Source organism: Micropterus salmoides, unplaced genomic scaffold (genome assembly GCF_014851395.1).
Source record: "Micropterus salmoides isolate LMB-PRFRI ecotype aquatic unplaced genomic scaffold, ASM1485139v1 Ms_hic_scaffold_23, whole genome shotgun sequence".
Taxonomy (NCBI): Eukaryota; Metazoa; Chordata; class Actinopteri; order Centrarchiformes; family Centrarchidae; genus Micropterus; species Micropterus salmoides.
Window position 1 is genome coordinate 11,479,357 of NW_024041484.1, and position 25,518 is coordinate 11,504,874.

Sequence of the window (25,518 nt, forward strand, 5' to 3'; positions counted from 1 at the left end):
TTTATCAGTATCTCCTGCCAGGCTATCCTTAACAGCACTGGCTGCAAAAATGTTGTGCATGTTTGGGACTACCTACCTTTGTGAGCAAGTTTTCTCAGTAATAAACATTAATAAAACGAAGCTGCGCTCAAAGCTCACACATAAGCACTTAAATGAGACATGGATCAGGACATGATGCCTGATATTGATGCACTTGTGCAGGCTAAAAGATGCCAAGTTTCAGGGGTAAATACAGAGCAAGGCTAAATCCAATGGAATGCTGCTTTCAACATTGCACTATAAAAATAAACAGCTGTGAAATGATTATTTGCTGTGGTAATTGCTGTGAAAGTCAGCAACAGATTTACTACAGAAGAGTTTTGTTGAGTAAAATATTATTTCTTATGCATACCATATATGTTATGTATGTGAGTATATTTTTTATATGTATACATTTTATGCATTAACAAGGAAGGGGACAAATTTACTTTATCAATTTTCTGTTTAAAAAAGCTGGCACTTAAGATTTTAAGTGTGTGGAGTCAATTCATGTGTTCAGAATTGCTTCCCAGAATTGGAAAATGGATTTTAAATAATTTCTATATATTTTGATGTGTTTGATTTATGTTAACATGCAGGACAGTGTTTTTAAGTGCCACAAAACAGTGACTAAATGTTTTGCGACATTGTACAATCACTGTGATCAGTTTTTATGCATAATGCACTTAAACAAATGTTAAACTGAGTAAAAGTGTTATTGAAATTGCACACACTTTTCTTAGAAACTCTTAGGTTGTTCATAATATATTTTGTAAAAGGTCAATTCATTTAATATGAAGATTTTTATAATTTCTTCTTTGCACTAATACAAAGAAAAAAGTGGACTTTTGTTAGTTCTATGTTATTTTGCTATGAGTTTACTGGTCTTGCCCCTTTGAGATCAGATTAAGCTGTATGCGGCCCCCAGACCAAAATGAGTTTGACATCCCTGATCTAAACCAAGGAGGGCTAACTTTGACCTGGATGACCAAGAATCTTCACAGACAAAGTTTCTAAAGTTGCTTAAATGGTTCCTGCGTTTCTTACAAAGTTCCTGCCGTGGATACGGGCTGACAAAGACAAACAAAATGCTAATATAAATGATGTGAAAAGAATGATATGAATGTGTTTGTGTTTTGTATTAAAGACTGCAGCTCAGCAACAAACCTTCAAATCCCTGATGTTAGATATTTTTTATTGAACGCACCCAAAAGCAAGACTTGCAATAATAAACTATGCAATAAAAAAATTACTTTTACAAAAAAATAAAGCTGACTTGAGTGTTCCCTATGATAGATTGCTGCTCTCAAGCAGGCCTCTTGTCACTGGTTTTTGATTTTCATACAACACTATGAAGTGAATGGAATTTCTGAGCAGGGGGCGGAAAAACAATTTAAAATTAATAGCAAAGTTTCCAATGAATAACAAACATAAAAACACAGATGTGATCCTTGAGATGGAACAATAAAACATTGTGTTGGGTGTATTAAATTAAAACAACTGCCCCATAAGCCATATTTGGACATCTTTTCTGCCCTTGTTCTACTCACTCGTTGCCCCAGTCCAATCGCGCCGTGATGTGCTGCTTGACGTCCCTCATGCGGTCATGGGTGAGGTGGCCCACCAGCACCTGCCTCCTCAGGTCCAGGATTTCATTCATCACATGCCAAAGTCGGTGGAACAAATCGCCCTCATTCTTCTGTGGCAGGAGGAAACGTCGGGCAGGGACGGAGAAGGAAAAAATGAGTAGAGCAGCACAGAGAGTCAGTCAAAGGCGACGAATAAAAGGGAAATTGACATGAAGGAAAGACAGAATGAGGATGATAGGCAGAGGGAAAGACACAGATAAGAAGATGAAAATATACAGTTGAATCCAGCCACCCAAACACATGAGTGAAAACGGAGTAACAGAATACACATTAGAGGGCCAAATCGACATTGAGAGGAACAGGCAACCCAGAGAGAGAAGCAGACAGAGGGACTTAAAATGCATCTGAGCAAATTAGCTTCTGTGTCCTGCTGCTTTTTGCCGCAAATGTATGCACTTTGATCTGTGAGTATTCATCAGCTCAATTTAATCAGCACCCCAGATGGCTTAATAGGCCACAAACACAATCAAACCAACTAATGAATGTGTATGAAAAAGCGTTGACTGTTTGCGGCTTTTGAATTACCCAGGGCCAGACAAATTCACTATATAAGGAACCTAAAAAGGCAGCATCACTTAGGCTGTAGTGATATTTAAATAGATGCAAATTGTGTGTGTGTGTGTGTGGATTCATACCACATAGAGTTGTTTCCACATGGCACCCCAGTCTCGCAACGTTGATGTCATCTCTGTGATGACAGAGTCTTCAACGGGGATGACAGTCTCAAATTGCCTAAATACACACATGTATAACAAGAAAATCCAGTTCAAACCTATACAACAACCTCTGCACACACACACACACACACACACACACACACACACACGGGGATAAGAAAGGAGAAAAAAAAACATGGCATTACTTACCCCTTATTCTTGACGTGGGCATTCTTCAAGTGGATGTAGCTGGATGGGAAGATCCCCTTTCAGCAGAAGATAAACAGGTTAATGAGAGGCTCTTCTAATTCTCAGCAAGTGACCGTTAGCATGAGGCCGAGATGCACATAATCAATACAAGTGTGTTTGTGGGTTAAAAGAAAGGAGAGCTGGGGGGGCAGACAAAAAGATAAAAGCAAGGAGCAATGGGATTTAGGAGACAAAAAAAGATGAAGAGTGTGACGCTAATAAACTGCAAGTTGCTCCTTGCCAGGGAGATCAAAGTAGAACTTGCGTTTAAGTAATAAGTGCAACACACTCACGCACACAAAGTAAAATCTACTCCCAACTTATTTTTTATTATCATAACCACCACCCCCAAATGTTTTTTATGGAGTGTAAGCCTCATCCAAACAGAGGGTTTTGACTTGACAGAATGTGAGTTTTACGACACTCATTGCTGATCATCATGAAGACACACCTGACAACGCTGGTCTTAAATAAACGTGCCATTCAAGACAGCAAACGTTTAAAAACATATATATCCTTAATAACAATTATATAAGCTGTTACTTTGAGTTATTAGCCTTGAGGTTACTGACTAATTGTCATTGTAGGAAAAGCACAGGTGTTTCTAATAGCATTAACAATGGCTGGTGTGACACTCAGACAGCACGCACAATATCAGGAGCCTGAAAATGAAGCAGCAAAACATTAACATTAATTTTATTATTCAGACGTGTGCTTTTCCTGCTGTCACATGTCAAAATGTCATCCGTGAGTTGCTTTTGTGAGTCTAGTTCACATTAAAAGGCCCTGCACATCCACTCAGGTGTTTTGACTTATTATGGCTGATGAGACACCTCTCAAACAAATTTAAGAAAACACTTCATTATAAAGGGCATCAGGGTTGAATGACGGTACAAATTAGTTTTAAGCAACCAAAAGACAAAACATGCAGACACAAAAAACTTCCCCTCACCTTGACATTTGGATTCTTCAGGATGAATCCTCGGTACCAGCCTGCAGTGACAAAGCACCATTTTAATTTACAGTGTGTCATAATAAATATTATAACTTAAAATCTAGCTTAGTCTGCAGGGTACACAAGGAGAGTTGGTTGAGAAATATAGACCAGTATACATTTAATCATAGAAATACACAAAAGGAGATATGTACTAAATATTAATAATAAACTTTATTTCTATAGCGTCTTTCACAACCAGACAAGTGCTTCGCAAAATACTATATAGGTGCAAAGATGGCGAATCATAGAGAAGTACAACTTCCAAGATTTCAAGAACATAGAGAGAAGAAAATATAAAATAACAACATTAAAATATTTGAATAGACATGCAAATATTATACAAATGGCAGTCAGTACAGGTGGGTTTTTATAAGCTTTTTATACTAAGGCACTGACTCAGCTGATAGGATGTTGAGGGGGAGTTTGTTGGAGCCATTTATTTTAAAATTGGGCCACAGAGCTTTTAACATCATTTGATTCTCTGATCTGAGGGGTCTCGGAGCAGAGTAAGGGGTTAAGAGTTCTGAAATGTTAAGCGGATCCAGACCATGTAGGATGATTTCAAAGTAATTAATAGAATCTTAAATTGAATTCTGTAAGGGATGGGCAGCTAGTGTAATTTGGCCAGGACTGGAGTGATGTGTTCCCTACGTAGAGTGTTTGTGAGTCTCGCTGCTGCATTCTGAACCAAGTATAGACGGGAAACCGCTGCACTATTTAGGCACGTAAATAATGAAATACAGTCGTCCAGGTGAGAAGAAATGAGGGTGTGTTGTTCTACTACGTTTAGGGGCAGGATTAGTCTTTCTGATTTGTAAATATCAGGACTGGACAAGACTCTTAATGTGCAGACTGGAGTTGAGGTACTGATCAAAAACAACTCCCGAGTTTGTAGCTGAGTGTTTCGTGTTAGTTGTTAGTGGTCCAAGGTGGTAGAAATATATACACGACCAGTCACCAGAACTTCAGGATTTTGTGTTGAGCTGCAGGAAGTTGGAAACCACCCAGTCCATAATGGATTGTTACTATATTCAATGCTACTGAGGCATACAACTGGGAGTCATCGGCATAAAAACGGCAGGACACAGGGGTGAAATGGCTAATAACATGGCCAAGGGGCAACAGACACAAACAAACAAATTAGGGTCATGGACTGAGTCCTGTGGGACCACATGACATGAGAGTAGTTGACATTACATTACATTTATTCATTTACTTACAATTGCTTTATATTTCAGATACCACGCCTCTGAAGCGACTAGGGGTTAAGTGTCTTGCTTGCCACCAGTTAAAGAACCAAAGCTGTCAGCAGTGACTTTAAAATCTCTGTTTGATATGAAAACCAATTAAGACCAGTTTCACCTAGGCTAACCCAGTTCCTGAGTCTGTTGAGTAGAACTACATGATCAATGTAGTGAAGGCTGCACTCAAGTGCAGCAAAATGTGAATAGTGAGTTTCCACACTCACCATAAGATGTCATTAGTTACTCTGAGTAGGGATGTTTCCGTATAGTGGTTCTTTCTGAAATTTGTGAAATATATTGTTTCCTTGCATTATTTATACAAGTTGTTTAGCAACCACCTTTTCAATCATTTTAAAAATCAAAAGGTAATTTTGATATAGGACAGTAGTTATGGGGGAGTGTGGGATCTAATCCAGGTTTCTTAAGGAGATAAAGGGTCCAAGCCTGTTTAAAATAGTCCAGGACAAGGCCAGATCAAAGAGACTTGTTCACAATGAATGCGTGAGAGAGGCTATGCATGTGATTTATTGATTATGATCCAATCCTTCTGCTGGCTGCATGTACATAAAATGTAATCTCTCCAGACAATCAGTTTTATTCCACTTCAGTGTCATATGAAAAGGGGACAGAGACATTAACAGATTCCTGACTAGGTACTTCACTGAATAACTTTCCACAACCACTAAAAATGTCAACACCATTTTAGATTTTGTCAAGCAGCACTCAAGAGCATTGTGGTACAAAGTAACTTGTTTATTTTTAACCTGTGTTTACTGTGACCACAAATAAATGTGCAGCAGTGTGAAACCTGTGAAACACTGAGCCACTGAAAACCTTGTAAATCTCACTATGACTTGTCCTAGCAGATGTGGAAAGAAAACAGACAGAAAAAGGTGACAAACTCTGTGGCTCACATACATACCCCAATAAATGCTCTTCTCACACTATTACACACTCCAGTCTGAACTCAAGCCAAATTAGTACTTGCTTGATTCTTTTGCAAATCCCAACGCTGATAGAAACAATCTAATACATTTACAGCAGAGGCTTTGAGCTGGTGGTCTTATCCAAACTGACAATTTAAGCTCATTCCACTGTTGCAGTGATTGTAAGTCCCACCAGATAAGAGCATTATCTTCATAACTCAAATGTAAATGTATTAGATTATTCTAATCACTGTTGGGTTTCGCCAGAGCAACATTACAGTTAGGTAATATTTTCTCCTTGATTTGTTTCAGGCATGCATGGTCAGAAGAGCATTGAATGAGTAATTCGTCTCGGCCTGCACAGTGGAACACAGCTCAGTATTTCCAAGATGAGTCATTCTTTTAGTGGCATAGGTCAAGTACTATGACTCCTTTCTGCAAAGTTATATGGATAGGATGGAAAGGATAGTAACACGCCTGTATGAGATCAGTAACTCATCACTGTTTTCAATCAGTGATTCCAACAAGGAAAATATATATACGATTCTGTGCAGTACACACCTCACCAACATGAACAAGCTGTAACACCTGAACCCCATATGTTGTGATTGAGAATGAAGTTGAAATAGTTATCAAAATGTAATGGATAAATTGTTGCAATGGATAAAAGAAAGGGATAAATAGCTGGAATAGTTGGCCAATAGTAATGGATAAACAGTTGAAACTTCGCACTTTTGCCTTTTTTGTAGTAAAATAATGTAGTAGTATAAATTCAAACTTGACCAAACCAATCTAAAAATGGAACATTTATTTGTATGAAATGTATAACTGACATCTAGTTTAAAGTTATTTGGACATGACATAATAGATTGTGTCTATGAAGTGTTATTAGGGCTGTGACTGTAAATTAGATAAAACTGGGTTGGAAACCACTGTTTTACATTAGTTTTACAATATACTGTGCATTTAGTCTAATGTATTCACTGCTGTCAGAAAATTGACAAAATTGCCAAGTTGAAAATCAATTACTGAGCCGGTGCTTTTACAGACAGGAGCCACATGTCAGTAAAGACACTTTCACATGGTACGCTCCCGTGTCAACAGTATCAACATGAGGCAGACCCATTAGTCTGTCTCCTCTGCTGTCAGCAGCCTGTCTCTCAGCCTCCTCGCTGCTGGCAGGATTCTTATTTCGTTCCTCCATTCTGGACCCAGCATTCCGCTGGCTGTGCTATTGTCTACTTCCTCCGGGCCTTTAACCGCAATATCACATCCCTCTGGCTGGCTGGCTGCACGACTGGCTGCTCGACTGGCTGACTCTCTCAGTGTGAGTGTGTGCTTCTGTCTCCCAACAGGAAGCGAGACAGAGTGTGTCGAGAGCACCGGAAGAGGGAGGTGTGTATGGCTGCTTATTTGTGTTAAGGTGTGCATAAGAGTGTGGCTTTGCTGTGGTTAAACGCTTTCATATTCTTCTGGAAATTTCACAAAAAAAAGGCCCAAGGACAGGGAAAGAGAATGCAAAGTGAAAAAACATATTAACATAGATAGGGATAGACCGACAGCACGAGGGAGAGAGAGAGAGAGAGAGAGTGTTAGAGAAAGCAAGCAGAAGAGAAAAACAGACTCAGCGTGGGCAGGAAGGCGGGAAAAGCAGCCAGTCTGTGGTGCAGGAAACAGTAGCAAACATTAATTTCCCCAGCCATTCATCACAGACATGATGCTGCTCATTTGTGCGCACACTGCACCACTTTCAAGAAGATCTATGAGAAGTGTGATGTCCACCAGGTGAACTTCCTGCACTTGATCAGCAAACACACATCGAAGCGTTCTTGCGTTTTTTTCTTGCAAATGTGTCTGTTTCTGGGCCTGTCTGTGGTTGCATGCATAAATCTGTGTGGGTGCCCGTGTACATACAGTACTGTGCCAATTACTTGTGATTTAATAAGGAAAATCAGCTTTCACATGGATTCACTTGATCTGTATATTTAACAAAAAGAGGAAACATTATATCTGTGCATGTGTTCACTTCATTAACCAAGCAAAATTACTTGCATGTAATTCTGTTTCATTTCAATTATTTCTCTCTCTAACACAGAAACTAACTTAAAAGCAATGTACATATACTAAGTGTGTACTGTGTGCACTGTACCTTCACATTTCTCCAGGATCTGCACTGTGTCTCCAATTTCAAGTGGGAGGCCATGCTGGACAGTCCCTCGGAAACTGGCCAGCACTACAACAAAAAGAAGCACAAAACACCCACATGAGTTGTTTTTTGTTTTTTTTGTACTTTTGAGCTTAGTTATGCAAAGTTTTAAAAAAAGTCCTAAGACATAAGCAGAGTGATACAAAATGCTTCTGGGAAAGAGAGAGGAGGTGTAATCAATAATCTGTGTAGGTGAAATAAAATCAAAGCTTATAAAATCTCTTTGTATTTCTGCACAAACTCAAAATAGTAATAAAAACATTCTATGTAACACAGAACACATGAAGCTATCTTAACATGAGGACATTTGCAGCACCCTTTCAGTCCTGAACACTCAGGGGTCATGGAACATTTTGTGTGATGCAGTGATAGAAGGAGAAGCCGGTATTTGATTCACATTGGACTGTTTACTGTAGCGATTCGTTCCCTACTGAGAGAAAAATCTCATCTCTCTCATATCATGTTCTACAGACCTGATACAACCCTTTACTGAAACCATGGACACAGAACAGCGAAGGAATTGTGTTGTCCTCTCAGGTCAAATAACTGGAAATGTCAATACGTCATACGGAAAAACTTAAGGGGCACTCCGCTGATTTTAGACACAAAGACATGAAGACCTTGTGGAAGTGCAATAATAGTCATTGAGTGCCCCTTTAAGGAGAAGTAAACAGGCAGAGAGAGGAATTATGCATATAACAGATGGAGGTTTGGAGCAAGTGGCCAAGTTGTACACCAAACAAAGGAAGCACAGGGTGTTTGAAACATTATTATGAAAAGGAGATATAATGCATGTTGTGTTAAGATTGAAGTTTGTACAAGTTTTGAAATGTAGCTTAAAATATAAACAGGAGGATACGTAAGGAGGTAGGGACAGAGAGATGCTTAGCAGTGAACGGTACTTTGTGCTGTGAGAGTGTAATAGCCATCAGCAGAGAGTGTCAGTTGACAGCTCTTCAGACAGAGAGCTGTGTCCTGCCGACTCGCTCACAGCAGCCTGACAAACACACACACACACACACACACACACACACACAGCCAAGCTAACTTAAACCTGCATGCTCATGCAGATGTCACCCACTCCTCAATGATGTTCATACATACACTGAAATGCAAACCCTGACAGATCAATCCACACACACACACACACACACACACACACACACACACACACACACACACACACACACACGCTGTAGAAATGTCTACACATCCTCTTTTCACAGAAAGCAAATTCACACAAGCAGCCTATTCAGACAGCAACGTATGCAAGCGCACACACACAGACATGGCATTTACACATGGACACGCACACACACACAGACAGAGGTAAAAATGCAGCTTCACTGGGATTTGAAATGGAAATGTATAACAAGAGTCACTGCCATGCAGAACTGAGAGGGTTCCAGCTACAGCTGAAGTGTTTAGAGAGAATTTCATTTCCTCTGCCCGCGGGGCTCGCCCACTGTACCTGAACGCATCGTCCAAACAGCACTGAGAGAATTTTCCCCCGCTGGAGAGGGATAATATTTAATCCAGCCCAATTTAAAGACAGTTGGTTGCACCCAGAGATCTAGAGTACAAACATTGTGGTAATGTTTCATGGAAAATTCTTACCATTCAGTAAATCCAAAAAAGTCACAAAGATCCGTTAGAGTTGGCTCCCTAATGGATAGGGCTCAATGTTCTTTTGAATCCATGAGTTTATCGATATTTATTTGAAAACCAAAATATTGTCGAAACCAAATCATAATAAAAAAAACAATAATCTGAGTCCAAAAATATAGTAGTGTAAACATTTATGTAATTCTGTCATTTTCTTAGAGAGATTCAGGTGCACATCGTCACCAAATTTACATTTTCTCCCCCATTTTTCTGAACACCTCTCATTATAAGAGGAGCCCATTTACTGTACTGTCATCTTACACCAGGAAAGTTTAGTTGAAACTGACGCACCCTCTAAAAAATTTGTTTTGTTTTTTATGAAAATTAGCAAAAACCCGATGAACTTTCCTGATAGACTAAGCTGCACTCAAAGAGAAATATCATCAGCTAAACAGAGGTTGACTGCCAGAAGTGTTTAAGTTTTTATATTTAGGGTTTTTTGTTCCTGGCAGAGTAGCCCACTTCCCAAGAGAGGATTCAGTTGAATTACCCATCCACCCACTCTCTCATGTTGACATTGAGATCAAGTCTGCTGATAAAATCAAACAGCAGCTAGACACACGTAACTCTGTGTGTGCATGTGTGTGTTAGTCTGTGTCCTTCTGCATGTTATGCTGAAGCTTCGCCAACTCCTCGTTATCCCTCAAGCTGCAGAAACACTATCTTTACAAGGGATTTGTCACAAGTGCACATCTGACTTTGTAATTCATTCAAAGACCAACCGCTTGCACACACGTCCACGCAGAGAAACCCAAAACTTGCCTAGTTTTTGTAATTCATTCAAAGCTCAATCACTCACACACACACACACACACACAGATGGACGCAATCACAGCAAACACACTTACAGTCACAAAGTGTGCCCAATGCATGAATTATCCAAGTGACTTTCCCAGCTGCAGTCAACTAAATTATTCAGTTTCAAGTCGTCTTTTATTTCTGCTGCGAAATGAAAGCTTCCCGCCTGTCGATCCACAAGCCAGCTGCTGTATGTCCGTCTGTCTCTAACTGCCTGTCATCCTTCTGCCTCTGACTATCTGTCTGTCAAATGTCTGGGCTGGCTAAGCGCCAAATGATGCACTGAGAAGACAGGAAAAGGTGCTTTACATTTGAAGGAATTGATTTGTTGTTGTATTCTCCCATTTGCGTGGATTGTGTCCAATTACGCCAGAAAAAGAGAACGCAGAGTGCAAATTGGGAGAAAGATGCCATTCATGGCTGTTGGACCACACAGCTGCCGCAGAGCACAAGAACAGGCATAGCAGAGGAAAGTCCTGCAAACGACCAAAGCACACACATGGCACATCTAAGTGGATGCCACTGGTCCATGAATATCCTATTGCATAAGCTGAACAAAAGCAGACCTGCTGATGCTCTGTTATGACATGAACCCACACATATTATCTGTCTATTGAACCTTTTTCCGGATGGCTTCTAATGACCAGCATTTTAGCCACCAAAAGGCAAACTCTGATCCTTTCTGACACACCCAAACACACACACAGCCTGATTCTATGTGACACCGGTCCACTGGGTCATGGCGAGGACGCTGCTATTTTTGACCAAACTATCTGCCCCAAACTACACAGGACACTAAGATGGCAGACCAGAAGAGTCATGCAGACAAACAGAAACACGACGACAAAGAGACACAGACAGGGGAAAACCATGTTCATTGTCAATCTTCTCAAGAGAAAACAAGAGAGGCAAGGGAATCGAGACTGACGAATGCAACAACGGAGGAACAGAGAGCAAATATAGAAGCTGAAATAAAATTCAGAGGGTCTCTGGTGGAGAGCTGCTGCTGTATCACTGTTGCAGTGTGTCATCTTCATGGAGCTAACATGGCAGCACTCATCTCAGACAAGAAGGTCACTTTGGGGTTCTTCGTTTATGTGAAGGTCATAAAGGGAGATACTGAGAGGACATAATGAAACTTGGAACAAGATAAAAAGGTTCAAGTTTGCTCACATCAAAGGCCAATAGGAAATATTACATTCACTGAAAATAGCTATATAGCTGAATGGTTACAGATGCCTCACGGCTGCAACTGTTGCAGGGTTCGATTCTAGCTCGACCTTTGCTGCATGTCATACCCCGATCTCTCTCCCCACTTCCTGTCTGCTACCTGTCACTATGCAATGAATAAATAAATAATCCTTTATTATTCACCCCATTTTAAATAACCTAGACTTTAATCACAACTGAGAACAAGTAATTCATTTAAATGAATTAAAAATAAGCATTTAAGAAATGAGAAAATCAGAAACACTTTAATTATGTTATGACATTTATGCAACGGCTAATGCAATATTTTGCTCATTTTAGCATAGTATATATTTATAGACACACTTTAATAACACAAGTGAAGCATTTAATCATCAAAGCTTAGAAAGTCACAGAAGACACATGGGTTTAGGAGTTTAAAAATGACCTCTATTGTTACTGTTTCAACAGCGGCTGCTTGTTAACTGAATGTATAATGTGTTCAGTGTTCGTGTTCTCTCTTTTGGGACTGTTCAGGTCGACTATATTATTAACCCAGTCTAATTATCGGTCTAAATTATTTACATTAATTTATATTGGATTCAGATTTGTCTCTTAAATGTTGGTTGGCCGGTCGGTCCACCACTTTGTTCCAGACTAAAATATCCTAACAACCTTTTGAATGGATTGCCATGAAATCTGGTATACACACATCCCCCTCAGAAGGAAATGTAATCACTTTGGTGATCCGTTCCATCTAGTGTCAAGTCAGAATTTCACTTTGTCCAACCCATTGTTTTGTGACCAAATACCTGTTAACCTAACGACATTCCCATCATCCTCAGCTGTACTTAAGTGCTAATTAGCAAATGTTAGCATGCTGACACAATAAACAAAGACGGTGAATACTGTTAACATTATACCAGCTAGACTTTAGAATGTTAGCATTGTCATTGTGAGCATGTTAGCATGCTGACGTTAGCATTTAGCTAAAAGCGCCACTGTGGCTGAGTAGCCAAGCAGAGCCGCTAGCAAGGCTGCTGTACGACTTTTAGCTTTGATTTCCCGTTCTTCTCTGTTCCTATATTATTGTAAACTGAAAATATCTGGCTTTTTGGACTGTTGGTCAGACAAAACACATCTAAAATGTCACCTTGGGTTTTTGGGAACTTGAGTTGAGCCATTTAATTTTTTTGACACTATGTAAACTAAATTAATATTTGGTAATCAAGCATTAAAATGATTCATAGCTTCATCAATAGTGAAAATAATCATTATTTGCAGCCCAACTTCACATATCTGACCAGACAAAGCTGCACTGAAAGGAAACAATCTATTCATTAACCGACAGCAACTGTGTCCACACTGGATCTTGATGTCAGAGGTTGCATTTCGATCTGTTTAATACGCTTTCATCTCGCCTTAATCCATTAGGACTTTGTGTGTGTTTGCTAGTTTGCAAGTGTAAGTCGAGAGCCCTAGAAAGCCTACTGGCTCAGATTAGGCTTACATGTGTTTTAGGCTGCCACTTGGAGTTGAGGCCTGTCAAACCATGTTACATTTGGTTTGCTTGTCGCTCTGTCTAAGCCCCTTAGAAGAACAAACACAGCCACAGGCCCTGAGTAAGAAGAGCACCAGCATTCCTCTTTCAAAAACGGCCAGAGCGACGACTGAATGAGGAAGGTATACCGCCAGTGATCAAAGCTCGATATTATGTTGCTTCTAGACTCAATTTTACAGAGATTTCACCATTAAAGTAAAAAAACATTAAAGAAGCAGGAAGAAGCTACTGATTTCTGTCTCACAGCCCACCGCTTTTACCAGCTTTTCTGCACTAAATCACATGGCAAATTGCATTCAAAAGGCTCGTTAATGTGCTTTTTAACCTCATTAGCTGGACCCTTTCTTCTCTCTGAGTGATCTGACAACGATTCATGTGCATAATCCACTCCCACATGTTAATTATACAGCATTTATATCATTAATATGTTAATTTGAAAACACAGCAACTGGTGGTGCTCCACTGGCGTCCACTGCTGCCAAATGCATGTAAGGATCATGAATATTTAATTTGTGTGTGGGACTGCAAACGTGAGCATTATGAAACCCGCACAGACCCACAAGCAAACACACATTTGTAAGGAAGGGTAAACAGGTTAATGGGTTGATTCTGAAGAAAGGAAGGGCGATATCCACAATGGAGAAGCAATGCTAGTTTTCGTCCAATTTCTTACACATTTAAATAGTGAACTTTAAAAAGCACCTACAGTTAAACACAGAACTAAAAGCTAACGATGCCAATAAACCTCTTCACTTCCTCATGGTGCACGTTCTGCATTTCCACCGTCCAAAAGCATAACACTGTCAGAACTGCCAAACCAAAATTGTCCTTTATTCGAGCAATGTGACTAAAACATTCCTACTCAGACCAAAACTAGCTCAGCTATGTTTTGTCTTAGCCAACGTCATGCACGCTGTGTTCCTAATCAAAGACTTCAGGCACTTAGCTTTCTATTTGGTTAAATGAGGGTTAAAATGCCTCCACGTCATGTCAAAATACAGTGTCCTCATGGATTCAAGGCAGTGAGTCTGTGAATGTGGTTAACAACACACAAGGACTTACTCAAGGATCATACAGTAAGACAATCCAAACCACACAGACATATTTATGCATATATGAAGCACACTTGCACACACAAATACACAGAAACTCACAGGAGTGTGACAGAGTAGGAGAGGTATCTGACAGCTTTAGTGTGAGCTGGAGGCAGATTAAGTCAGTGTGTGTGCACTCGTCTGCAAATAGGTGATTTCTCTGGTTTAGCCTGAAATGCTGGGAAGTGGCATCATGCATTTTAAAGCATGGGAATCAACAGGGGTCGGCAGCGGGAGAAGAGAATAGGCAGGCGCCTGAAAGTAGCGACGCTGAGAAGGCCTTGAACAGGACTCAACTTGGCAGTTGGTGCACACAGAAACATACAAAACGAAATCACGCACACATGTGTGCACACACACAAGAGGTCTGATAAGCGGCGCAGACAAAAGCCAGGCCAGCAGAATCACCCAGGAGGAACGGCTTTCATTTCGCCTTCGCCATTGACGGCCGCCAGGTTCCTTTCGCTGCCTTTGTGTGTGTGGAGATGGCAACCTAACCAACATCACAAAAGTGCTCAGTAGCAACAATAACCCTTCGCTCAAATCACACTGCTGGAGCGGGAGCTTTCAAGGCAGACTTGTGTGAGGAATGTTATTCCGTTTCTGTAATGGCAAAAAAGTGCAGCTCTGCGGGCTCAAAATCATTTCAGCATTGCCTCAGTGTCAGAGGCCGAAGCTGAAATCTTATACCTACAGTATCTGATGCATGAAAGAAGCATATGCTGTGCAGGTGACACACAGAGCCACTTATTAAAAAGAGAATGAACTTCTATGAACTTCTGCTGCCTTCCACTCCACAACTCCTCTAGCATGATTCGCACTGTGTACCTGTTCTACACACATCCACACAATGAGTTTGTTAATTTACCCTTTCTAACTAAAGTAGACAGTAAACAGTTTTTTTAAGCATTATTACCCACTAAGGTGACATCAGCTTTTGACTCAGTCATAAAGAGCAGGAAAACACAGAGCAACGAAAGCAACATTCATTCTGTCCTACTGACCTGAGCAGGAAGAATCATAAATGACTCAGATTAAATAGAAATATAGGTCAGTGCGCTAAAACCTCGCCTCATTCCCGGGCATTAATCTTCCTCTGTGTGTGTATGTGTATAAAGCTAACCACATGCATGTATTTGATAGCCCACTGATGCCAAAGTTGAGATGAGATGATTATTATAATCCTCTTGGGAGGTTTTATCTCACCTGCATAAATGTGGCTTCTGTGTGGTAATGACATTGTTATTCCTGTTTTTGTCATTGTTGATGTCTACATTATCAAGTAATACTTTTAGTTGGTTTGTACACTTTCTGAAGCAACTAAAGAAATACTCCTCTCATCTTTATCCCAATCGTCCTTTCTAATATAATCTCACTTTCCTGTAACTCATCTCTTTTATCCCTTGGGAAAGCTAGTCACAGCCAGTGAGGTGCATGACTATGACTTGCCTATTGACACATCCAGCAGATACAAAGCAACATTAGCATTTATTTGCAGTTATTTGTCTGTCCACAAGGCAAATGTGAGCCCAACATTTACTATCCTTGTAGCTTTGTGTTGTTCTCCACCAACCCCTGAGTTAAATATCTGAATGTGTAGCTGCTAAACGCTCCACTATGTTTCACCAGCAAGTAGCTAACTTTGACTTGGTACTGGCAGGTAGCTTACAGTGGGTTTATCAGAGAGCAGCAGCCTGGAAACAAGGTTGATGAAAGCAGTCAGAGTCAAAAAAAACATTAAAGTTGCGCGTAAAACCAAAACAATGAGCTGAAAGATGCTAAAATGCTCCCCAGAGCTGAGGGGAACTACGGAACTGAATGAAAATTCTCTATTGGTTTGTCACTACAAGTGACACCTTTTACATTACACATAGTAATTTCATCCATTGTTAATAGAAAAATATTGATGAGTGTAGCTTTAAAGAAAAAAAAGTTGAATCAGAAACTCTGTGTATAACAAGATTAGGTCATATCTTTCCTTTTTTCCGACATACAATATGAGACCACTACGCTTTACTAGGTCAGTCTCACAGGCTCATTCCAGTTCCATCATACAAAAACATCTACGGTCAGAAATCTTTTTTCTATATTTACACAAAAATTTGGAATGACATTCCCCATCACATTCAAACATTATCATCCATCACATATTTCAAAAAGTCATATAAACTGTTTCTTCTTAACAGTCATTCTTTGGGGGTTGTTCATGTTTTGTTTTTAGTCTTGTTTCCCCGTATTTAAAGTTTCACTTGTTTTTATCTGTCTAGTCAATAATAATGTCCTGTATAAATGTGTTGAAATTGTGTTCATTGTTCTATGTTGCTGCAGAACAGGAACCTGCTGTAAACCAGTTTTTAAACTGAGTCAGGCCCGTTTACTGTAACTAAATTGTTGCTCTTAAACTTTTCCAGTATAATATTGAAATTAAATGAAAGAATACCAGTTTATTTCCACCATTTGTGCCAGTCAAGGTAACCAGCCAAGTGTTGAATAACATTATTTAAACCATTATATTTGAAGATACACTGAAATATAAATGTTCATTATCAATACACTGGAAACCTATGGGTGTTATGGTACGTTAGGCCAAAGTTGAAACAGGAAGTAGGTCTGCAAACGGATGGTTGTTTAAAATGGACAGTTTAGGTTCAAATTTTAGAGGTCGCACAGGTTTGAGTAACCTAGGACTTTTTTTTCTCGTTGTTGTGTATAGATGTGTTACTGCGTTCCCAGATACCAGCAATTAACTTGGTGAGCACAATGTTAACATAGAATGATAGCCAAATAACAAAAGTACAACCCAAGCTGTGATAAGCCAGAATTATCCTTTAAATTATACATTGCTTACTTCAGGTTTTTGACAAACCGCATGACACCACACTCACAAAAAGCATCCACTCTTTCTCTCTCTCTCTCTCTCTCAACACTCCAGATGCTAATGCTGGGAGCTGAAGCTCTAGTGTTAAATTTTTAGCAGCAGCTGAAGTCACACCGACGCTGGTGCCTACACATCCTCCCACTCTGCAGAACGAAAGATGGGAGAGTGGAGGAAGAAATGCTAAAATACATGGAGGGACAGGAGGGAATGAAGGGTGTGTGTGGCTTATGACAAAGCAATACAAGAAAAAGCTGGAGGGAAAGAGAGATTGTAGAGAGAGATGGTGGGAGAATCAGAGGGACAGAGATAGATAAGTGGAGAGTAGGCTGCGTCTCCCACTGACAGATGGAGCAGAAAAAGAAGAAAGATGAGCAAACATCTGCTTCTTCTTCTTCCTTGAGGTATAACAGTTAAAAGTGGGTGTGTCAAATGAAACCTACAGCATCAATCTGTCTCTCTCTCATTCTGACTCACTGCAACCTCTTCACTCCCCCTCATATTCAAGGGGATTTGTATTATCTCTACCATCCCTTAACTACTCTTTTTCGTATGTGACTGACCTCTATCTGCACTTCAAACTCCCTTCAGGCTAATTACAACAAATTATGCACTTGTGCTGCAGTAGCACATGCAGATGTAAACACACCCGCACACCCAAAACCGACAGGAAATCAGCAGAGTGAACATGTGCCCTGAACAGAACACGTGCCTACCTGTGAATGTGTGGACACATACATACACATACATTCTCAATCCACATAGGTAATGTGATGTATTTGGCAGGTTGTATGTTTAGCCGTCAGGAGCACTACTGTCTGACATCACATCTCATGGACACGACATCAGCAATATTACCTTCACCGACTACTGGGGGGAAAAAACACCACATATACTTTTCATTGCTCCAGGCTATAGCCACCCAAACAAGCAGTCATGTCCACATTGAGGATGATGAAACGATGATGAAAAAGTGATGAAACAAAATCCACCAAAAACAGCATCTGTGGTTTTAACTCGTAGCCCTGGCTGGCCTTAAATCATACACTGAAGGTGCGGCATTCATGTGAAAAAGGAAAGAAATGGAAGATGCTGCCCCAAGGTGAAACCAAATCAATCGGATTTTGTAGGCAGAGCAGGTAAAACCGCTGCAATGGCCTAGTTAAAATGTTTATTTGTGTTCAAATGGGAAAGACAGTGCAGTGTAGCCAATAGCCGCAGCCTCAAGCCCGTAGACATACAGACACAAGATGGATTTGTGCTGACTGGGGAGCAAGAGGAGAGTGTCTGGGTGAAGACAGACAGAACGTGAGAAAGAGAGAGGACGTGGAGGACAGATTAAGACAGCGGAACAGTGAGTCTAACAAACAATGCAGTGGAGAGAGTCAACACAAAAGGAGAGAGAGACGGGAGGAGAGGGAGAAACAAAGAGTTAGGGAGAGTGAATCAAAGAGAGACGCAGGAGAGATAAGTAGCTGTCAGCTCTTGTGCATTCTACTTCACTTTGGTTGCCCCTGTGCTGTATTTCAGCTTGAGGGGAAGAGAGATGCTCCCCGCCGGCTCTCAAAATAAGAAGACACTGACGGCAGGGCCAGCAGAGAGAGGTGTGGACGAGAGGAGGGAGCACAAACAACAATCAAAATAATCAAGGAGAAGACAGGGAAGAAGAGAGAGCTGCACGACACGATGGAAATATCTGTATATGAAGTGATACACTTGGTGGATTAAGCGATAGAAATTTAAAGTCCAGCCCCCCTTAACTACTTTTGCTGCACCTTTTCTTTCACACTTTCCATTCTCACACGGCACATAAGCAGTTTACAGTGGCAGACTTACCACATTTTTTAAACAATGGGTCCTTGATTTCTGACAGAGGTAAAAGCAAAGGGAGGCCTCTCATTTCTCATAAACGTAATTTTTTTCGGCTGAAATGACAACTGTCGCTGGCAGATTTCATCAGCTGTAGCTAGCTAACTAATGAAGCTAACATTAGCGCCATGAGGGGATTGAAATCGCTGTTTCTGCCTGATTTAAAAGCTGGTATGTCTTATGCAGGCACATGATAAATACATACACACCACTATCACACACACTTAACACTTCATCGGTGCTCTTTCAGACCTGTGATTTTAAAATGTGGAAAGTTACTGATCTCTCTACCTTGACTTGCTGCAGGTATGGACACTGTGAACCAATGGACTCTAAAATATTTCATCTTCAAAACCAGATGCATTCATCAGCTCCAAGGCCTTGTTACTGTGATGACTGCTTCAGGTACAGAATGTACAACAAACTGTTAAAAGCGTAATTACCAAGAGACAACTTGTTGCTCGTCTTCAGTATGGCTCTGGCAAGGAATGACATTAAAGTAGGGGAACTGATCAGAAAAAAGAAAAGCTCCCACTTGTTAGATAACAGCAAAGAACAGTTATACTGTATATGAGAGACACAGAGACATTGTCAGGGCAACAGCAGGTTTGTCAAACCCAGGCCTTGTATAGTTGCAAAAACATACAGATCACATGTGCATACACTCCTCTAAAGACAGCAAAGGGTCACAGAATGGTTTGATGAGGATGAAAAGTGAATGATATCCTCCTGAACACTATGGGAGACCGTGCTCTCCAAAACCCTAAATAAAAACACAAATGGAGTGAACACTTTTGGAAGAATGGTGCTCATCCCTCCAGTAGAGTTATGAAGACTTGGAGGATATATGACAGGGAGCTTTGAAGCTGTTGTGGAGGCTCATGGTCACCCAACACCTTTTTTTACATACTCTCTGTTCACCCTGAATCCCTGCTTAGTCAGTCTATGATCAGTTATCCAACAGGTTCTGTGGGATTATGTAAGACATCATCCTCTAGATTTATGGATCATGCACTAAAGCACTAAATTAGATTCTACCATTCTCTCCGAAACAGACAACTTGTTGGTTCTGTATATCCATCCAAAGGTGTTTTTAGATTGTCTAATAATGATCTGAACTGGACCTTGAACCATGAGGTGGGCCTTCTCAAGCCTATGGACGATGCGTGAGCTGTGCAGCTCAGTGTTTGAAGGATGGCTCTCATTTGTACACGCAGCGTGTGCTACTGTGTTAATGTCCTGGTATCATACTACTCAATTCCGTTGTATCAGACTAGCCAGCTGGTGCTTATCGCCTCATTAAAAATATATCCCCACCCCACTCTGATGAAAAGCATTCTGTCCTGCACACATACAGTATCTCGGCATGCACATATGCATGAGATTGCGCGCATAGGTCTGCGGAGGCACTTGATACACACACAAACACACCCACGTGCATGTTGTTAGCGTGGTGAGGGAGGGTAGCCCAGCATCTCTGAATCTGCACTGAGCCATGAACAACCATATGGAAGCCTCCCTCTTAGTTAAACCCTGCTGGGTTGTTGCACGACAGTAGCCTGGAAACAAGTTCCGCATTTTATTACGCACACATGCAGATGATGTTTTGTGCACCGATTTGTTGTAAAGGCAACATGCCACCGTACTCCCAATTGTAGGGTGGGAGGACTGACACAAAAGCACACAGACGATGGATGAACTTCCCACAACTCAATAGCGCACACAATAACCTCCTCTGCGCTAAAATTAAAACTATTGTTCAGCATTCCTCACTGCTGAATGAAATCTATCCATATTTCCTTGTGCTAAACGGGGGCAGATAAACACATAAATGTAATTTAAGCTCTCTAGGGTATAGGGCTATGGTGATGAGGGCAGTGAGGAAATGAACAATTGTACAGCTTCATTTCTGTGAAAAACCACAGCATGACCTCTAGATACAAACACCCACACACCTTGGTATCTTTGTGCACCTACATTATGTTTCTGTATGTGTGTTAAAGTGCACTTGTGTGCGTTCATTCCAGCAGTATCTAAACAAGCCTAAAAAAACACTTCTCAGCTCAGGACGAGGAGAAAGGTTAGCCTGAGAGTTGGGTCGATCAACAGAGGTCAGAGAACAAATTAAAATGAAGGGATGAGGAAGTGCCAGAAGAGAGAAGAGACGAGGGAAAGGGTAAAATGTAACTAAGACAGGAAAGATAACGAAATGTAAAAAAATAAAATAAATTAAAAGAGAGAAAATTAGTTGGGAATAAGATGTTAAAAGAGAAGAATCAACGCATAAAGAAAAATCCTGAAGATAAATGTCAGCAGTGTACCATGGGGTTAATATTGACTTCAACCTCACCAGCCATTTTCATCCTATTCCCCTGCGGATCATAAGTCTTTCATTAGTGATGAGGCTGATATCAACTATCACGGACAAATGACCCCATGCTGCTAGGGCTAAATGCTAAGCCTCCCAGAAGACGCAGCAACTAGAGTGCAGAGAGAAAGAGACAAAGACCGTGGTGAGGTGGGGGAAATGACAACGGTAATGATAGGGCTGAGGATAGTTATAAAGTTGAAGACAATTCAAGCAATTATATTTTTTGTTTTTGATATCTACTAAATGTTGGAAATTCTGCCACCAACCACCAAGAGTCTTATTTAGCCTAGTTTGTTGAAAACAAGATAAAACACAAAACAGGGAATAAAAAAAACACACGACAAATAAGAGAGAAAATCCCAATGGACTAGTATCCTAAATGCTGTGTAGTTATTCTATACATTCACTTCACATCCTGGCCTAGTAGCCTTCATTCTGCTCTCCTCCAGAGGAGATTAAACAAAGAGCTCAGTGACAAGAAGAGACAGAGAGACAGTATAAGAGAAGAGAGAGCACTGAAGCATCAGTGAGTGATTCGAGTCACTGGGGGAGTGTATGAAAAGCGCAAGAGTGAATGAAAAGACCACAGTGTGGGTCGTCCGCGCTGAGCTGAAGGGCCGCTGGGTGCAGGTTGGGATGTTAGATGTGCGCTCAGATTCACGGCATGGGGTCGAGACGCGGGAAGAGGCACCAACTGAAACACGCACGGTCACACGAACAGGACATGTGCATGCGTGAACTCGGTGTGCTCGCTAAAAATCACACACACACAGTGACAGACGGTGATAGCCTCAGAGCACAGCCAGGGCAATTGAAGACGCTTCACAGGAAATGGCAGTGTGGAGTCACTCACACGCACACACAGTGACTCCACTCAAGGACACACAGATGGCAGGTGCTACACAAATACAAGCCACTGGAGCATACCTTATTATCAGCTAAGCCGGCCAGCTAGTCACTGCTTCACAATAGGAACCAATCTGCAGCTTTGAATGTGTCCATTAACAGGGGAAAAGAGTAGTAGTAACAACTTAAAGGGCAAACTGTGAAGCAGCATGTTGGAGACTAGAGTGACACTAGACTGGAGGGATATGTGTTAGATAGATGGATGCTTTGTTTAATGATAAAGAGATAGACTGTGTGTGTGGAGACACTGGTGGACAGTTTGGTCGGTGTATGTTTGTGGGCATGTGTAGTACATTTTACTTTCCTGTAAATCTAGCTTTAAAACTATCTACCATATCACAATGGAATATTATCTACAAAAGCCAACATGAATCCCACCTGATCAGCAATAGATACAAAACAGTGCCAGTGAAAGACAAAAAAGTGCCACCGAAACCTAATAAATGTCTTAAACTAACACTGTACTGTAGAGAGGCGCGAGAGTAAAGGAGAGGAAGAGCAGCTGAGTTAACTAACACAAAACTCTTCCAGGTCCACAGCACACATTACATTTGACACCATGGCCCATTCCAGGCTTGGCGCAGCCTTTTGAATATATACAATAGGTAGATTCTTTATGATTTTTTTCAGAAATTAAATGACAAAATGTGATTATTTTTCATAATCAGTAGAAACGAGAGCACCAAAGAGTGTACACAATCAAATTCTGGCTGAATTTCTTGGAACGTGACAAGTACTTCATCAAAAGAAGTTATCAGAACATGGACATCTATGAACTTGCATCAACACAACACAAACCACAGTGCAAAATACAGCCAAATCTGATTTATACTAACTAACTATCTGACCATTAGATCTGAGTGGTGTAAAACAACAAATTATCACACGTTTTAACACAGCGGGAATTCAGGGAAGTCATGACTACAATGAGTACATGAGTACATGAGTACCATCAGCATAATCAGAAACATTGATAAGACCCCTTTACTCTTATGTTCCTGAGTCTGAATTAAGCATTTGGCTTCCAAAAGGAGTACTGCTTTGCAAGTCCATAGTTTAATCTGGAAATCTGTTACCAATACAATTTATCAGTTAATTATCCTAAGGGTCTCTAAACAATGAGGCATTCAACAGTGGCATTTCCAAGTACAGGATGTACCACTGGGTATCAGGCAATTCTAAGCAACAGCAAAAGTTTGTAAGCTCTGGCCCAAATCCTTCCAAGCTTAGCAGAGTAGAATTTAATGTGGAGACTACAATAGAGCTGAACTAACAATGACAAGATAGAGACAGCGGTGAGGGGCGACTAAACCAAGAACTATGACAAGTAAGGAATCTGTCCTGTAGCCCAAGCCTCAGAATAAAAATAAAATATTTTCATGTGACATGCATTCCGCTTTCCATGAGCCACAAGATATGGAGAATGACTGAGTGTGAGTCTATATTGGCACTCATGTCAAGTCTCATTCTTTCCTATGAAGACAGCCACACACACTGAAAACTGAAAAACGAGGGCTGAATTCCTTGGCTTGTTAGCATGCCAGTCCTCCTGACATCTGCTATAACTTACACAGATCAATAATGGATGTCACACACACCAAAATATGGGCAAGTAATGGGGCAGATCACTTAAGGAGGTTTAGATAAAGGTGTTTCGAAAAAAAAACTACAAAACCTACTCAAAGAGGTGTCAAACTGAACACTACTCTCTGACATACAAACTAGTGTGTGGTGTACCTTCACAAAAGCTCTATCAGGGAAATCAGTTGTGTTACAATGTCTAATGGCTTTCTGTAGGAAATGGGTTTCCTTCCTTCTACGTGCTTCGGTCACCTTACATAACGCTTGCTGTCAGGAAATGTAGGCCTCATGAAAAAAAAGCTAAGAAGGGACGCGTTCCCCAAATCTGCTTTCATGTTCAACCGGAATCAACATAAAACGAGAGCAAAACTGCTAATGTAAACAAGGGCGGACGGCTGGTTGCAACTGATTCCAAAACAGCCATCTTTAGAATGAAGTGCTCTGTTCTGCTCTGCACTGTGGTTGAATGTATGGCCTGTATGGCCTGTATGGCGTGTGTGTGTGTGTGTGTGTGCACGTGGTCAAACATTCCTGCGGGGCTAAGGGGTTCAGCTGTCGTCGGGGGCTATTTTCCTGTGAGCTGCATGCCATTGGTGGATCAAGGAGGATTACTCCTGGGGTCGGAGAACATTGGGCCCAGAGAGATGGAGAGATGAGGGAAAAAAGAGAGAGAGAACCACCATGGTTTTGGAGAGCTTTCTTCCAGGAATCAAACTCTGAGCTGCGTTTGTAAAAGCAAACCACGTAGGAAATCACACAGCCAAGAGCTACACTGAACGAGAGACACAGAGGGAGAGTTGAGGAGTAGCCACTCAAGCCATCTCACATAAAAATAATTAACCGATACTCAACTGTCACACAAGAAAATCCCTAGTGCCTGCTTTGAATTTAGCTTTAGCTCGAGGAGCTGCTTCACACTTTGCTTTAATCTTGTCCATTACTGCCTCGCCATCAGCGTGAACAAAGAGGCAGCTCTCCAATTTGTTTTGTAATGGCTCTCGTCCGGTCAGGGACCCCCAAATGGATGAGATTCCCAATTGCCCTACACAGAAGGAGCTGTGGCTAGGCTAACTAGGCTAATTCAGATCCAGCTGCAAGACAGAGGCCGGCTGAAAAACAGATGCAGAAAGTGAATGTCACAGTAATGGCCGGGCTCAGCTAATTTGCTCATGACAAAATCACTAGAGTGAAGTAAGAAGTTGGAGGGGCGAGGAGAAAAAAAACGCCCCAGTTTCCTGATTTAGGTCAACGGCAGTTGTGTGCACCCTAATGCTGTCTGTAATTAAATAAAACAGTTAAAAAAGTCGGCAGGAGCTCTGAACTTGAAGGGGGAAGAGGGATGTGAGAGTGTGGGGGGCTAGAGTGATTAATTCCATCTTTGTTTTTCTCCTCCCACAGTTGCGAATGAACACCATTATACAAAGTAGGAAGGTAGCCTCATTTGTGTGCCCGTTCAACGCCTGGTGCTCCCCGGGGGGAAGAAAGTATAAAGATTGTAATGAGCAACAGAGAGCGTTCCTGAAACACAAACGGGCAGATAGAGACACACTGGGACGGGGTTCTGCCAGGCTTGGCAGCTCCGCTCTGAGGGGGAACTCCATGTGGACCATCAATTGACAGCCCATCAACCACCGCATTCTGTGTCTGTCTGATTCTCTCCGCCTC

At 41.1% G+C, this 25,518-nt stretch overlaps 1 protein-coding gene across 7 annotated transcripts in view; it reads right to left on the reverse strand.

Annotated features, from left to right (window-relative positions):
• Nucleotides 1-25,518, reverse strand: part of dock4b (dedicator of cytokinesis 4b) — a 117,923-nt gene that overhangs the window by 76,413 nt on the left and 15,992 nt on the right. For 6 of the 7 annotated variants that reach the window (XM_038738742.1, XM_038738741.1, XM_038738737.1 and 3 more), the window contains exons 2-6: nt 7,889-7,972; nt 3,525-3,565; nt 2,534-2,589; nt 2,303-2,399; nt 1,569-1,717 (exon numbers count right to left, since the gene is read on the reverse strand). In XM_038738742.1, coding sequence (XP_038594670.1) covers nt 1,569-1,717; nt 2,303-2,399; nt 2,534-2,589; nt 3,525-3,565; nt 7,889-7,972 — 427 coding nt within the window. The remainder of the gene's footprint in view (nt 1-1,568; nt 1,718-2,302; nt 2,400-2,533; nt 2,590-3,524; nt 3,566-7,888; nt 7,973-25,518) is intronic. The other variant, XM_038738739.1, reaches the window with a different exon arrangement.